We start from the raw sequence: 15,627 nt of genomic DNA, 5'->3' as shown, positions 1-15,627 counted from the left end.
AGATGTGCGGAATTATTTTTACTTTAGCGTATAAACAAGGCCTTTAAAAATTGTGTTGTCTCGGGAATTGAATAACAAAATTTGGTTGGTTGATACTCTGGCTGCTGCACGTTCGCAATCGGTCATTTTGTCTCATTTTAAGTTTTCAAGTTTTAATTAATTGTCTTTGGAACTTGAACTTGATTCAGGTAACTCTCATCCTTGTTGTTGCAAATGTACATCCTGTAGATATGACTGATGTTGTTTTTTCTGAAAGCTTGATTTCCTAGTGTGACTAACTGCCAGATATCAACAGTCCCATGTTTCGACCAATCGTCCCAAGTTAGAGCAGTTGACGGTATGCACTATAAGCTAGGGTGGCCAAAGGGTCGCGCCGCACACGGTAACAAATTTGCAATTTTAGTAAAATAAAGTTTGGGGTGAAATTTCTTACCATAGAAAGTAGCTAAGATCATCAAATCTTTTTTAAAACTAATGAGAATTTACTCAGCTTTCTTCTAAAAAGATCTGCATTTTCATATCTTTCTTCGTTTCTAAAATATTATATAAGGAAAACCCACTGCGCGGTCTGCCATATTCTGTCTGTCTAAAAATGGTGCAAAAACGGCCATTTCTTGTACATTTGATTTGACAGTGTCCTTTACTCAAAACAAACAGAAAAATGTAGAGCTAGAGCTCAGAAAAGAAAGGTGACACAAGAATACAAAGATACATCTACAAAAACTATCAACATTTAGACTAATTGTATGTTCAGGCTGACAACATTAAAGTTTCAATACTTTAAGGGAGGTGCCTTTTAAATGTTAATTTGTTTTTATTTACCTCCCAAACCTAATTTAACTTTTGGTGTTGTTTTTTTGTAGAAAGGATAATTCAAAGTGCCTTAAAATTTTTTTTAATTTTTATTAGAGTCTTATAAAGGTGGATAAAAAATGACAGGCTTGTTGTTTTAATTTATCAAAATGGCTGATAAAATAGTAAAAGCATTTGAAGCTCTGAGGAGCCATTATTTGCAAGAATCTACTCATGCTGTAAACTTGGCACAAAAATCTGTTGCAGTAGCAGAGGGAAATGAAACAACTTCATCACCAAATCCAAAGTAAGAATATTGTCTTTTAATAATGTTATATTATGAAAAGTTCAAAATTATGAATTGGTTAAAATGCTTGTATTTGTAATTGAAAACTCTCTGGACGAAAATTTATCCAAGGCTGTCCTGAATAACATTCCCAAAACTTTTAAAAGCTTTTGAATTTGGGTGTTTGATAGAATGTCATGATTCATTTACAGTGATGTCCCACTCTTGATAGATATTATATATAGTGCTTTGACGTGTTTGCTATCACACACCTCAAATAATACTGCCCATATTGATATTTTCATTTCTGACAACTTTGAAAAGCCATTGGAAGCATTAACTAATGATTAAAGAGCTCCTATTGATGAGGGCAGGCTGCACCATTTGAGGCGTGCGATAGCACGCGCACACCTCCACACACACCTAAAATGTCTGAGGAGTGCGATCAATCACACCCCATAAAGTAAGTTTCACAACTGAAAGTTGTGCATAGCACTCCTTATCACACGCCTAAATTACTAAAATTAAGGTTTTAGGAGTGTGATTGACCACACGCCTGAAATTTTCAAATGATGCAGCCTGTGAGGGCCATGATGGTATAGAGTTTTTGAGGCAACGTCAATATCAAACAAGTTTTAATGAATGTAACTTTTGTAAAATTTGTTTTAGGAAAAAAGATTCACAACTCACCATTCGAGAGAGAATCAACTTCTGCAATGTCATCTCAGATTATTTACCCATGCAAACAGTCAAGTAAGAGAATGGAAAACTTACAATAGATTACAGATCTGTACAGATAAGTTTATTTGTCGATAAACAAATTGGCATAAATCTCCTTTATGTACATCAATTAACGAGTAGGAAACAAATGTCAATACAGTGCCCCATACACAAGTAGAGCTTTTCAATATATATTTCAATTTGCTAAAATTCAAAAACATATACCAATTAACTAAAACCTTGTAATGTAGTGGCTCATTGGTTGGTAAAATATTGTACCTATGAAATATTTTAATTTAGAGACATCAATGAGTTTCCAAGGTTGTTAACACTTGCAATGGAGTTGTTGCTTGTCTCTTGTGATGATAATGAGGCAGACGTTCGTCTTGTTGCTGGTGAATCCATCAATAAAATTATGAAGGTAGTTGGTAGTCTCTATACAAAACCTCATAGAGTATTCTATCTCAAAGGTTAATTGGTTAATTTTTGAACAAATCTGTATTTTTGCAGATTTCAAACTCTAATACTTCTGAGCATTGAGTAGATTGTGATATTTTCCCCAACCCTGAAAGCACCCATAGGGCTTTATTAAAACTGTAACAATGTTTTTTTAATAGGCTTTCCTTGATTCAAATATTGGAAGGATCCAAGTTGAACTCTACAAAGAAATTAAGAAGGTAGGTATACACCATTTTCTTAAAAATTTCTAGAATTCCTAAAAAAAGAATACGAAATTTGATTTCAAAAGAATTTGATTAATGGTTGAATAAAGATGTTACATCTTTCTCAAGTCTTTTTTTGATTCCTTTTATTTTGTAGAATGGATCTTCGAGATCATTGAGAGCAGCCATGCAAAGATTCGGGGACACAAGTCACTTGATAAGAGCTCACAAACGCAGGTACGCATCCTCGTCAATTTCATAATTATTTGACCTTTTTCTTTGCAATGTTTTTTGTTTTTTGTTTTTTCAGAATTATATTACAAATTTGCTTCCACTATCGGTTTATTTTAAGTAATCTATGTCTCCCCTAACAGCTAAAAATCAAGCAAGATACCAGTTGTTCTCTGGTTGTAGTTTCAGTCCATGGCTCAGTCCATATATACACTTCTTTTTCTTGTTCCAGACCTTACGTTGCAAATTTGCTTCCATGCATTGTGAAGATAGCAAAGAGGAATGATGATTCCATTCAAGAAAGTCTTGGTACTTTGTTGTCAAAAGTCATTCCTGTTCTGGGGCCGTTCATGACTGAAGCTGATGTCAAGGTAAGATGTTGTTTTCATGGATTTGTTTCATTTGCATGCTCCTGTGTTATGTTTTTCGTCTTAAACAGGCATTTAAGTTTCTGAAAACTATAAAGATATCAACCAGTAATTAAAGTCCATTCACTTTATTAAGTGTGTACTAATCTTTGTTTTCTTCTTCCAACCAATGCTTCAATTCTAACATTAATTCTTCTATTTTGTATACCGTTCATTATTAATTTTTTGAATTGTTTTTCTCTATCTAAAATTATAGTGCTCTTAACTATTTTTTCGACGATACATAATTTCACAAAATTGAAACATTGGTTAAAAAATGATAAGCTGAAAATGAAGATCAGTGCACACTTAAAGCCAATGTACTTAAGACCCATTCTTCAAACATCATTAAGTTTCAAAATACCACTAAATTTAAAATCGGTTTCATGGCTTTGGAATCAGCAATAAAGATGGTTTTTTGAGGTTTATTTTATGTTCAATTAACGTTTTTCTCTTTTGTTCAGATATTGTTGAAATCCTTTTTACCAAATTTGAGGGCCACATCAGCAGTGCAAAGAAGAACATCATCTTCTTCACTTAACAGTCTATGCCAATATTCTCGAAAACCCCTTTTCTTCTATGGTTGGCTTGTTAATATGCTGTTGGGTTAGTATATTTGTTAAAAGTGCATTTAAACTATTTAACAGGTTTTCATGGAAAGGTATTATTCAGTCTACTTCTAGAATAATATGAATTCAGATTAACAATGAAATTGTGGAACACCAATATTTTTCCTAAGCCAGACAGTTCTTGCATATTCTTAGGCACTATCTTCATCTCCTCATTTTTCTATCTATTTTATTGGTTTTGATTTACTTCCTTGCTTACTCTTGGTAGTGTTATTATTGTTAGTGGAGTTTAATAGTCATCTCATAACGGATCATCCATTCTTTAACACGCCAAGCTCTGACCATCTCACCTGGTTGATGAACCAAAACATTCAAAACAACTTTAAAAATATGTCATCGATTAATACATATTCATTGTGCTTTATTATCTACTTTGCTATTCTATTTTTCAGGTATGATAACTCCATTGACTGACAGTCTACCTGTACACACTATACTTGGAGTGTTGCTAAGTTTCCGTAACATAGTTCCTCACTTGGACAGTGACCATTCAAAGCATGGCATCAAAGGAAGTTTTGGATCAAAGAAAACACCACTCAGTCCTACTAAAAGCGGGGAAGCAATTCTGGAGAAAAAGCAATATTTGCAGGTATTATTTTTTTTGCAACATCATTTTAAATTCAAACTGAGTTTAAAAAGTATTTACATTTCATTCGATCCTACATAAAATTCTTATTTTTAATTGAATTGATGTGACTTGTTTTTAAATCCTTTTATTTTATTATCCTGATCGGAATGTTTTAATTGTTATGTTTATAATTTTACTAAGTGTTATTGAACTTGTCACTGTTGCTACTGAAAGATTCAAATCTGGATAATACAGGAAGTCCATAGTCAAAATCTACAAATTTTACTTTTTTATGGTTAAAATAATTCATCTTATTGTGTTTAAAAATTTCGATTGAATCTTGATATAGATTTACGAAGTGACAATGTTTTGCACCAAACATAAAGATCACAACGTGGTGACTGCAGCTCTGGAGAACCTATACCAAGTGTTGCAATGTCAAGCTAAACCTTTGTTGGAGATTTTATTGTCCTCCACTGGTATTGCTCCAACGATTACTGGTGACCTGAACACTGAACAAGGTAATATTGAAATTTCGTTTGACTTAGCATTTGGTTCTTTCATTAGTGTGTTGCTGTTTTTGAGGAAACAGTGCTTTGTCAATTCAAGTTCATTTTTGTAGAATCAACACCTTATAATCATTGAGTTTCAAGCCCGAAGGGCTAGAGGTCAATCTCTAACCTTTCTCAGGCAAGAAAAATTGAAGCCTTAAAATATGCGCCGTATTTTTGATGACGGATTGAATCTAGCAATTCCTTTGTTTTCGAGTGATATATTTTTCGAAATTAAGCGGTAAATTTTAGTTTCAATCTGTCATTTGTGTAAAAACCAGGCGGGTCGCTCAAGGCCGCGCAACTTTGGTAGGATTTGTTGGCTTCAAATCCTACCAAAGAGATTGACCTCTAGCCCTTCGGGCTTGAAACTCAATGCTTATAACGTGTGGTATAGATAATCATAGCTATGTCGCTGGTCCTTCATACTGCTTCGGCTTCTTGTCTTATTTTGAATTTCAAATTACAAATTTAAATAAATCTATTGGGATTCATTTCCCCTAAATATGGGGGGGGTGGAGGATATAACATTTTTTTGAAATTTACCCCCGGACATCATGACTTTTGGTCTAACCCCCTCTGACAAGCATCAGTTGACCCCCCTGACATTCAAAATTACCCTCAAACAGAGAAAAATTACCACCAAACAGAGCGATTTTACCCCCCTGACAAGGCAAATTTGTAGATTTTTCACTAACCCCTGGACACTATATCCTCCGCCCCCATGTACATTTTCTGGAAGAGCCCAATGTCTGGTTTTAAATGGTTACTTCATCATTCTCTAGGTCGAACCGATTCACCAGCACCAAGTGAGACCACTGACTCTGGAATGGCCAGTGAAGTACAAAGTCTCTCATCTCTCTCCCTGGCTTCTGTTTCAACAACAGATTTAAGAGACAAGAGTGATGCTGTGAGCTTGGATCTTTCTTTGGGCGGAGAATCAGGAATCAGCGAGGGTAGCCAGCAACAAGCAACAACGCCTGTCTTCTCTGCTATACCCAAAATTCCTTCAGTCCAGGTGAGGTGAAGCAAAAACGTGTGAATGTGAAATTTTGGTCAGCATACATCAACCTAGGCTGGACTTAAAAAAATTGTTAGTTTGCCGTCACCCGACCCTAGATTTTGTCGGTCGGTCGGTCGGTCGGTCGGTCGGTCGGTCGGTCGGTCGGTCGGTCGGTCGTCGGTCGGTCGGTCGGTCGGTCGGGTCGGTCGGTCGGTCGGTCGGTCGGTCGGTCGGTCGGTGGTCGGTCGGTCGGTCGGTCGTCGGTCGGTCGGTCGGTCGGTCGGTCGGTCGGTCGGTCGGTCGGTCGGTCGGTCGGTCGGTCGGTCGGTCGTCGGTCGGTCGGTCGGTCGGTCGGTCGGTCGGTCGGTCGGTCGGTCGGTCGGTCGGTCGGTCGGTCGGTCGGTCGGTCGGTCGGTCGGTCGTCGGTCGGTCGCGTCGGTCGGTCGGTCGGTCGGTCGGTCGTCGTTCGGTCGGTCGGTCGGTCGGTCGGTCGGTCGGTCGGTCGGAAATTTATTTTATTTTGACGATTTATGAAATTTTCGTTAAAACAGTTTGTTTACATTTAGGTAATTTTGAATGGAAAACAGAAGAGCTAGCAGGGAATTCACGATTCTCATGCTTGAGACAGACAAGATACGAGTTATGATTTGATTGTTTGAAGTTTTTGAAGAAAAAAAAATTCTTCTTTGAAAATGGCAATAAAGTTTTTTGGGTCGGCAGGTTTTAAGGTAGGGTCGGTCGGGTGACGGCAAACCAACAATTTTTTAAGTCCAGCCCTAGTGGTTATTAATTTAGACCCACGCCACCTAAATCAGATTATTGTAGTGAAATCGGTGAGCGAGTATTCTTATACATTTCAACGTTGACCACATCACCTATTATTTTACCTTTTCATTTACATTTTGACATTTCCCATTTCTCGATTTGAACAAAATAATCTGATTTCAAAGCTCCTCAGTCTCGTCTGTGTCTTAGTAAAGTGTTGAAAGTAGCCTTACTTAAAAATAAACTAAATCCAAACAAATTATATAAAGTCCATTTTCCAAAGGAAGCAAAAAAATACCCACCTTAACCACTAAATAGTAGTCGAAAGTTCTTCTATATCTGTTTCATTTTCGTTATTATATACATTCTTTAGGTTAGCAATAGTGAAACGGAAACACTTTCACCATCAACAGAAGTTATTGAAGACGATTCTGAAATGGACCAAGAAAATGAAGAAGGACTTAAATTGCCCAGAACATACACCAATGGAAGCATGGTCGAAATTGAAGGTGAAAAGAACCTTTTTCATAGCTCCCAAAAAAATCCTTGTTACAGGGATAGCTATTTTACCCAGATTACGATTGACAAAGAGTCATTTTTTTTTTTATTAATTTTTTTTATTATTAATTGTATTTCTCAAAAATCTACTTACCAACTAACAATATGCGGTTGCGTCCCACGAAAAATGCAACGAATACTAAGGCTTACTTAGTAGGGGACTAAAAGAGGTCATCGATGTTTAAAAAGTATTCAGCATAAAGTTAGTCTACACAATAGAAAGCTCCAGGCTTTTAGGCCTTACTCTTTGTCTATAGGCACTGCTAGGCGGCCACTAGTAACCCCACCAGAAATTTCTTATTGATAAGTTTAAAGATAATAGACAACTTTCACGAAAGATGTTTATTAATAGAGATTTCAAATGAAGGAATGTTCAAATACAGCTGATTGGCCTAGGTTTCGAAACTCTTTATTGTTTCATTAAAACCTCAGAGCGCATGCGATTTATCCGGAGAATTTCAATATTCGAAATAAGAGCAGTGCTCGTATCCCGAAGAATGGGAGTTTTACGCTCGAAACGAATGAAGATAATGACGTAGCCTAGTATAAAGTAGAATTAGGTGGAAACCTCGCTTTGAGCATGATTTGGAAATATCTCAAATAATAGCTAAAGCTGAATCTCCAAGAGAGGGGCCCACTTGTATTATCTTATAAGAAGCTATCTGGTGCAGTTACTCAAAATATAAAACATGTCATTTTGATTAATTTTTTTAAAGGTGATCCGCTGGGTGCGAAAAGGGACCGCTTAGAAAGTGCTTTCCTCGACATTCAAGAAGAGACGAGTAGCCAAACCAGTATGGATGAGATTTTTCGTAACGAGTCATTCTGTAGCACAGTCGTCCAAGCTGTTGTGGAGAGACAATTCAACATTGATGCTGTTGCTTGCACTGGCGTTCCACTCTTAAATTGCGTACGATTGTTATGCTCTTTCCTACTCTCTGGTCAGCCTGGTAAAGTGTTACCAGACTCGAGCACAAGAGTTAGTGTCAAATCTCTGGCGTTACATTGCATCGGTTCGGCTTTGAATCTCTTCCCAGAAGCATTGTTAGCTAGAGTGTTACCGAAAGAACTGCAAACGGAAGGGTCCAGCCGACAACTTGTGAGGGATGTGTTTGTGTTAAAGAATCACGAAGATCCACAAATCAAAGGATCGGTTTCTGCTGTCATTGGTCACTTCATACAAGCTGCAATGAGATTCTCGGTTGGTCAGTTCACCCATTGGAATTCAAAGATGTCAGCTAAATATGAAACAGGTACGTAAACTTTATCAGTAAAAATGACACTTTGCAAATTTTAGGCAACACGCCTATTTGTTGAAAGACGTGAGTGAGCGACTTAATCTCTTACCTTAAAAGTTTAGAACAAATGGAAAAATCACAAACAGAGCATCTCTATACTAAGAATCTTTCTACATAAAGGCCTTACTTTGTTTTTCGTTCTGTTTGGCCGGCGTAAGTCAAATTGATTGTGGCTGGGTTGGTAGAATCATTGGTATGGTAATAATATTTTATCGAAAAAGCCCGATTTTCATGCCGGAAAAACTGTTTTTTTTGGCATTTTCTCGAGATTTCATCATTAGTTATTTCTGATTTTTTGCTCAAAGATGCGTATTAACAATGCCCAAAACATGGCCGAGTCCGATTTTTGAGAAAAAAAATTTTCTGCAGATTTTCATTGGATTTTTTCCTTATATTTCTATGTTTTTTCACACAAAAACATTGTTGATAACAATGCTCACCATCAAGCATGATTCAATTGTCAATAAAACCGATTTTTGCGACCAGAACTTTCTATTTATTTTTTCCCTACAACCCTTTCCTCTGCCCCAATCATCAATCAATGATGAATTTTTTGCGTTATGAATTTTCGCTAAACGCTATGTTTTCTGACTGATTTTTTTCATTTTTCTCCTCGCATTGCTATTTAACTTTCATCATCAGGTAGGTCCATTCAGCATCTAGCTTGTTTACCTAGCAAAAACAACAAAAATTTGGCGGACTGTTTTACAGTCCGCCTAGGCAAAAGCATATTACCATATACTACCGGGCCACTTAATCGCGCCATCTAGTCTATAAAAAAGCTTTAAGTGGACCCCGGGCTATATGTAAGTAAGTCTGCGTCCGCAGTCGGGTGCGACCCAAAGGCTCTGCTTTCGATAGTTGTCTACCCGAAGGTTGGGGAGGGCGCCACTCTTTCTCCCTGGATTGCTGGATTGCTCTCTTGATCCTTTTCTTGATTGCTGAGCATCAAGCAGAGAGGCATCAAGTACCATTTTGGGAATTTTTGGTATGACCCGGCTGGGGGTTGAACCCACAACCTTGCGCACCGTAGCCGGATGCTCTACCAATATACTACGGTCGCTATCAAAGAGTGGATTACTCATACTTGAACCAGTTAAGGTTGATGAAATTCAGATCTTTATTTTCGGTTGCTGGGACGAAATATGTTTTCTGTCTTCATCGAAATCTTTATTTTCTCTCTATCTTTCTCCAGAACCCATTGATTTGATGGATGCGTTGGATATCATTGGTGATCTGTTCAAAGATGAGTCTGCTGTCACCATCAAACAGAATTGTCATGCAGCAAGACATTGCATCTTGGGATTGCTCGGTAGTGATCATAACATCTTAGCATACGATTTAGTACAACAGATGATCGGCCTGTATGATTGCTCTTATTGGTTGGTCAAAGTAAGTTTCCAGGATGGAATATAATACAACCCTATCAACCCTAACACTTCCATTGAGAGATTATGTAGACTTGAGTTGACCCCAGTGCCATTTCATGTCTATTTTGTCATCGCATTAATGATGACGTCAGTTCGATCTATCGACGCCAGGGCTGGTAATAATTCTCAACTTCAGTTGAGGGGACGAGTTTTTCGCCAAATCGAGGCTAAAACTTTTGGGCAGCCTGGAGACGTCAAAAATTGTCAGATTTGGCTGAAATTTGGCACACTTGTTCCTTGGGTGAATATCTGGGTGTGCTTTTTTCTTTTTCAAAAACTTTGATTGTTGGGGCTGGGACGAGTTTTTCACCAAAACGAGGCTAAAGCTTTGGGGCAGCCTGGAGATCTCAAAATTTGTCGGATTTGGCTGAAATTTGGCACACTTGTTCATTGGGTGAATATCTGGGGGTCTACAGTTGGGCCTATGAATAATTTCAAGCCACTGAAGTTGAGCCCACCAGTGCGTTGCGCACGTTCGACTATGTCGTAAAATGGAACATATCAAAACTTATTTGAAAAAAAAAATCAAAAGATCTAAATAATAGCCATGTTTGTTTTGATTTTTGTTTTGTCAATGACATGTTATGTTATGTTCTTTTAAAACAACACAAAGGTTTTTCTCTGATAAAATTGTTTTTGGCTCTTTCATATTAATATAGACTGAAATTCTGGACACGTTTCATCAACTGGACTACAAACTGTTACAAATCATCGAGCCACACTGGATAACATACAAACACCTATCAACGCTGAACAAGAAATACATCAACATTCAACAACAAGTTGTCCACGTGTTGACTCATCTCCTTGGTGACGAAGATATCAGAGTACGCCAAGCGGCTGCTAACTCCATTGCCAAGTATGTTATATATTCATCCATTGCTTTCAAATGAATTTATTCACGTAGATGTAATATTCCTTGCTCGTTTTTTCAACATCGAGAAGATCAGTATAAGTGATTCAGAAATGAATTCACAAATCCTATGGAGTCCTTAAGTATTGAATATGCAACTCTTCAAAGTGTACCTCAGGCTTTAGAAGCCATTGCTCTAAAACTACTAAACATCTGTGCAGTAATGGACAACTGACAGATTGCACAAAAGGCGCTTTCGGAAGCCGTAGTTCGATGGCAGTTTCTTTAAATTAGGCGAATAAAGTCCTCACATATCACTAGTTTCGGCGTCTGTTTCTTTCTTATACCTTTTAAGTAGCAACTGATCAATTTTATACTGCGATTTGTGGTATTTGAACGCGAAAAGCCTTTGTCTCAAATATTTTGTCCATGATTTTACCTCCTTTTCATTTATCTAGGACTATCCCGAGACTATTTTACAGCAACACTACACCTCAAGATCTACTCATGTGTGCTGCTTTGATCGATAACACGAACGACCAATCAACCAATGACAAGTTCGAAATGATCAGTTGTAACCTGGCTGCTGTCTTGAGGAAGATTTTCGAATTACAAATCACATCTGTCAGCAAGTTTATGATCGTAAGTTAAGCATTCAATTATTTTATCGAGCTAACTTCGTTAGCGTGGTTACCTTGTTTTCTATAGCTCCAAATCTAACTTTTAACTTTCCACCTATACGTGCACAAAGATTTATGCTTTTTTTAGTCATTTTAAAGGTTTTAGTTTTGCGTAATAAAATGACTAGTAAAATTCGTGTAATAAGGTATTTCAAAAATTTAATTGTGGGCTGAACGTTCGATTTATCATCATTGTTTTCCTTTATAATTTTTTTATAGCATGGATGTATTCACTGTTTTTACGTTCTGTCAGAAGTCTATCCTCCCTCTAAATACCCATACGCTTGGGAAATCCTTCCCTCCGGTGCGTCCTCATCAAAACACAAGAAAGTGAATGAGAACCAACAAGCCATACGTGAACGAACATTTACCGGTTTACTAAAGACAAGTCCGGCTCCGTCGTTGCCACTCGTGCCACGGAAATTGGATTTTGCAGCAACGGAGGACGGTAAAAGCACGTGTGGTATTTTGAGCACAACTTTGGATATCATGTCGGCTGGATGGATGATGTTGGACCTACAAGCACACCAAGATGCACTAAAGGTATATTACAATAATTCCCTATTGCATCATGGAAGAAGATCCATCATAATTCTGATTAAGAGCTTTGATTTTCCTCTCATGAAATATAATCTTTCTAGCAATCAATGTTACAGTTTGAGTTAAAGTTTCATAATAGACATACAATCATCAGATGTCTGTAAAAAATTTTTTGAACCCAAAATTTTAAAATAGTGTTAAAGCTTGTAGCTTGGCAATGGTTTTGGTACCATTGGAAAGGTATTTTTATACTCTTTCTAAAAACATTAGGTTTATGCCATTTTAAATCAAGTGGTCAGGAGCTATATGGCCTTAAGTCTGAGTCTTGGTATATGAGCTAATCTTGGACGTTCATGTACGTCATTCGGGTCTGAAGGGTTAACCCTATCAAGGTGTATAGATACGTAGAAAAAAGGGTGTTCTCCAATGAACAGCTTATTTGCACCGTCACCATAGTGAACTTAAGTCCATTCCCTTGAAATGTGCACTCTTTTATTCTAACACCCTTCTGTCACAGACCCGCTGGTACCCCCCAACCCACATCATAATAATTCCCTTGTGATGGGTATTCACATAGTACAGTAGCAAAGAAAAGCGTGCATTTTAAAACGAATGGGCTTTAAGCGTGTTGTCAGTCCTATGTGATAGTCCGGAGGCGGTCTTTGTTGACCTTGACAAGTAGTTAATTTGGTTTTAGTTTAATTTCTCATTATATGGTGTCTTTTGACTTCAAAACCAGTTTTTGCAAGGCTGATAAAGCTGGGGGAAAAGGGGGTAAGGTCATTTTGGCAAAGAGCCGAAAAATTTGAAAAATCATTCTGTTCCTTATTGACAAAAACTGACTTGTATCATCTTGAAGACTAAATCCCCAAAATGGGGTCATTTTTGTTTCTTTTGGTTGAATAAGTCCTTCAGAAATGAACGATGTCTCTTATGCTGACGTCCGCATTTTTAAGAAATTTTTTTACGAAAAAACCGGCTTAAAATTGCTCTTTTTGCCTAAACATCCCTAGGATACTGTATCTAGTGATTGGAAAATGCAATTGACTTGTAATTTTGATAAGTGTTAGGTATTGATAATACAAGCTTACACCCAAAATTTCAGCAAAATCGAACAAGTGATTATACTGAAAGTGAGCATTTTAGGTAAAATACGGACCGGTCTGTAAAATATCAACCGCTTACATGACTAAATCTAGATTTTGCACACTGTCTTAAATGGTCAATATCTATCACTGGTGAAAATTTCAAGTCAAAAGCCCCATTAATTCCTGAGTTCCGGCAGGTGGTCAAGGTGTATTTTACAGACCGGTCTGAAATGTACCAAATACTCATGGGAACGAATTCTTTCTGTTACTAGTCTTTTTTTATTTGACAAAGCCTTCAGGAACAAATTTCAGTCAAATCAACGAGTCGATCACAATCATTGATTTACATGATTTTGGTCAATTTTACATTCTGGTCTGTAAAATACCAACCAGGCAGGTGGCCGAACCAAAATTTTGTTAATCATCTTCAATGATTCATATCTACTTATGGTCGAAATTTCAAGGTCATGCAACTTGTCAATCTTGAGATTTTAAGGGGGCCTTGAGCCCTCTCCCCCAAGTTGCTTCCCTAAAAGAATAGGAATATGCTCAAAGGGTTAAGAGTACTGCCGATTAAAGGTATTGTTCATAGGGTTTCCATGGCGAGATGTTGAGATGTTTAAGAAATTTTGCTGACTCAGAGTGTTCCTGTGTTTTTAGCCGTTTTCTGCTGAATCAGGGTGCCTCGACCATAGATTTATAAAGCCCGAAGGGCTAGATGTAAAGCTTTTGCTGAAAAGTGTGCCGTGGTTAGCTTCGCGGGTTTTCAAAAACAATTGCAACAATATTTTTTCCGACATTCACTTTTTTTGCCTGCGATGGCTTAAAGCCCGACATCTAGCCCTTCGTGCTTTATAAATCTATGGCCTCGACTTGCCTACTTCTAATGTATAGATCCTTCCATTAGATCTCACTTTATTCGTTTCTTTCTTCTTAACACATAGTTGTGCGTTCACATGCTGTGTGGTGCTTGCCTACCATTCCTCAAGAAGAAACCATCAGAAGCTATGGAAACGTCCACCAGTCAAAACACAGCTGACGTTGGACTGACCGATTCGTGGAGCGCACTACAAGACCAGTCTTTGCAACACTTCGCCAAACAAATCTTCTTACATGTAACCAGGGTCTTACATGTTCTAATGCACGTTATTGAAGAGACGAACCCTTTAGCCAATGTCAAGGTATTTTATCTCATTTACAAAGTGTTGCTTGATATATTTGAGAGATTCTTTCGAAATTACTGGCTTGTTTACTAGCCTTTCATCATTTTGATAATACCAAGATTCTTATTTGGTTAAAAATAACGTTTTTGTTATATTATGTCTAACCTATGTGATAGCCTCGTCCACTAAAACTTTCGCCTCTATGTGGTTTCTGCCCTTTTAGAATGTGAAATGGGGTGACCTATAAGAAGGGGGATTACATGTATTTAAGATTTAAAATTAATTATTGGTGAGTATTTATATGAGGACTCATTGAAGTGAATACAGTTGCTCTCATGTTGTCTTCTGACCAGCCACCAGAACCGTTGGTAAACCAACGGATCCGGTGAGACTCGAACTCACAACCATGTGATTCTATCATTGAGCTACGGGACCTACGAGGACTCAATTGTCACTCGGTAGAGCTGGAAGTGAATTCTTGTCTACTGACTGGACAGAGGCAGTGAATTGGGAGAAATCCATCTCCGCATTGCTCCATTCTCCACATTGGGGGCTGGTCAGAAGACAACATAAGAGCGACTGTATTCACTTCATTGTAATACATAAAGGGCAAAATTCATGATGAGGAGTCGTTGCAATTTTTGTACCTGATTTTTCAGACAATCAGCAGTTTTGTGAACCAAAACAAGGACAAAACACCAGGAGGATCTGGCAACACACCGAGTGCTTCACAAAACGTGTCGGCTACACCATCTCCAAACGCTACACCTCAAACCACCACATCACCAAGAAAGTTTGCGTTACCGAGAGCCATGCAGCGAAACAAGCAAGAACCAACACCGCAACCTGATACGAGCAAATTGGTGGAAGGCGGAAACACACCGTCAGGTATAAAAAGAGACCTTTCCCGAAACCCACTTAAAAATTAACTTCTGTAAAATGTAAATTTTGATTAATCTAACATCACAGTTCAGTTTGTTTTGGCCTAAGGAGAAACCCCTGAAGATTTTGTTTCATTTGGTCTACTAGATCAAAAGATATTCACTTTCGTTTTCTACAAAATTCCTCTTATTTTGTAAGCATCCGATCATTTTCCATACCCCGCCTCGTTTTCATTTAAACATGATTTTTAAACCCTTATTGCGAAGCAATGAGGAATGCTTTGAATTTGAAATTTTCACAAGATACTCACTTTTGTACCTTTTAAAAGAAAAAAACTTTTTGAAATCCCAAGTGTAAATTTTGAGATGACGTAATAGAATTGATCACGTGATAGGTTTCGGGAAAGAGCTATTAACACCTCTTATATAGACTGGAGTCGTTTATAATGCGTGTAATACTAATAATACCAATAATAAACTAATAGTTTGTATAAACGACTGGAAGAATCCGGTGTTCCAGCC

The 15,627-nt window shown here is 37.6% G+C and overlaps 1 protein-coding gene across 4 annotated transcripts in view; it reads left to right on the top strand.

The window, feature by feature from the left end:
- Positions 1–903: 903 nt before the first annotated feature.
- Positions 904–15,627, top strand: part of LOC136804336 (huntingtin-like) — a 143,199-nt gene continuing 128,475 nt past the window's right edge. For 3 of the 4 annotated variants that reach the window (XM_067061047.1, XM_067061046.1, XM_067061044.1), the window contains exons 1-18: positions 904–1,099; positions 1,748–1,831; positions 2,099–2,219; positions 2,416–2,475; positions 2,618–2,697; positions 2,924–3,062; positions 3,563–3,704; positions 4,120–4,316; positions 4,645–4,816; positions 5,632–5,869; positions 6,993–7,123; positions 7,889–8,425; positions 9,666–9,862; positions 10,560–10,759; positions 11,212–11,395; positions 11,653–11,976; positions 14,006–14,242; positions 14,884–15,112. In XM_067061047.1, the coding sequence (XP_066917148.1) occupies positions 963–1,099; positions 1,748–1,831; positions 2,099–2,219; positions 2,416–2,475; positions 2,618–2,697; positions 2,924–3,062; positions 3,563–3,704; positions 4,120–4,316; positions 4,645–4,816; positions 5,632–5,869; positions 6,993–7,123; positions 7,889–8,425; positions 9,666–9,862; positions 10,560–10,759; positions 11,212–11,395; positions 11,653–11,976; positions 14,006–14,242; positions 14,884–15,112 (3,409 nt within the window). In that variant the 5' untranslated portion in view covers positions 904–962. Of the gene's footprint in view, positions 1,100–1,747; positions 1,832–2,098; positions 2,220–2,415; positions 2,476–2,617; positions 2,698–2,923; positions 3,063–3,562; positions 3,705–4,119; positions 4,317–4,644; positions 4,817–5,631; positions 5,870–6,987; positions 7,124–7,888; positions 8,426–9,665; positions 9,863–10,559; positions 10,760–11,211; positions 11,396–11,652; positions 11,977–14,005; positions 14,243–14,883; positions 15,113–15,627 lie in introns of all 4 variants that reach the window. The other variant, XM_067061045.1, reaches the window with a different exon arrangement.

This window comes from Clytia hemisphaerica, unplaced genomic scaffold, assembly GCF_902728285.1.
Source record: "Clytia hemisphaerica strain Z4C2 unplaced genomic scaffold, Clytia hemisphaerica genome assembly, whole genome shotgun sequence".
Taxonomy (NCBI): Eukaryota; Metazoa; Cnidaria; class Hydrozoa; order Leptothecata; family Clytiidae; genus Clytia; species Clytia hemisphaerica.
Note: the sequence above shows the minus strand (reverse complement) of the source record. Positions and strands in the feature narration are given on the sequence as shown.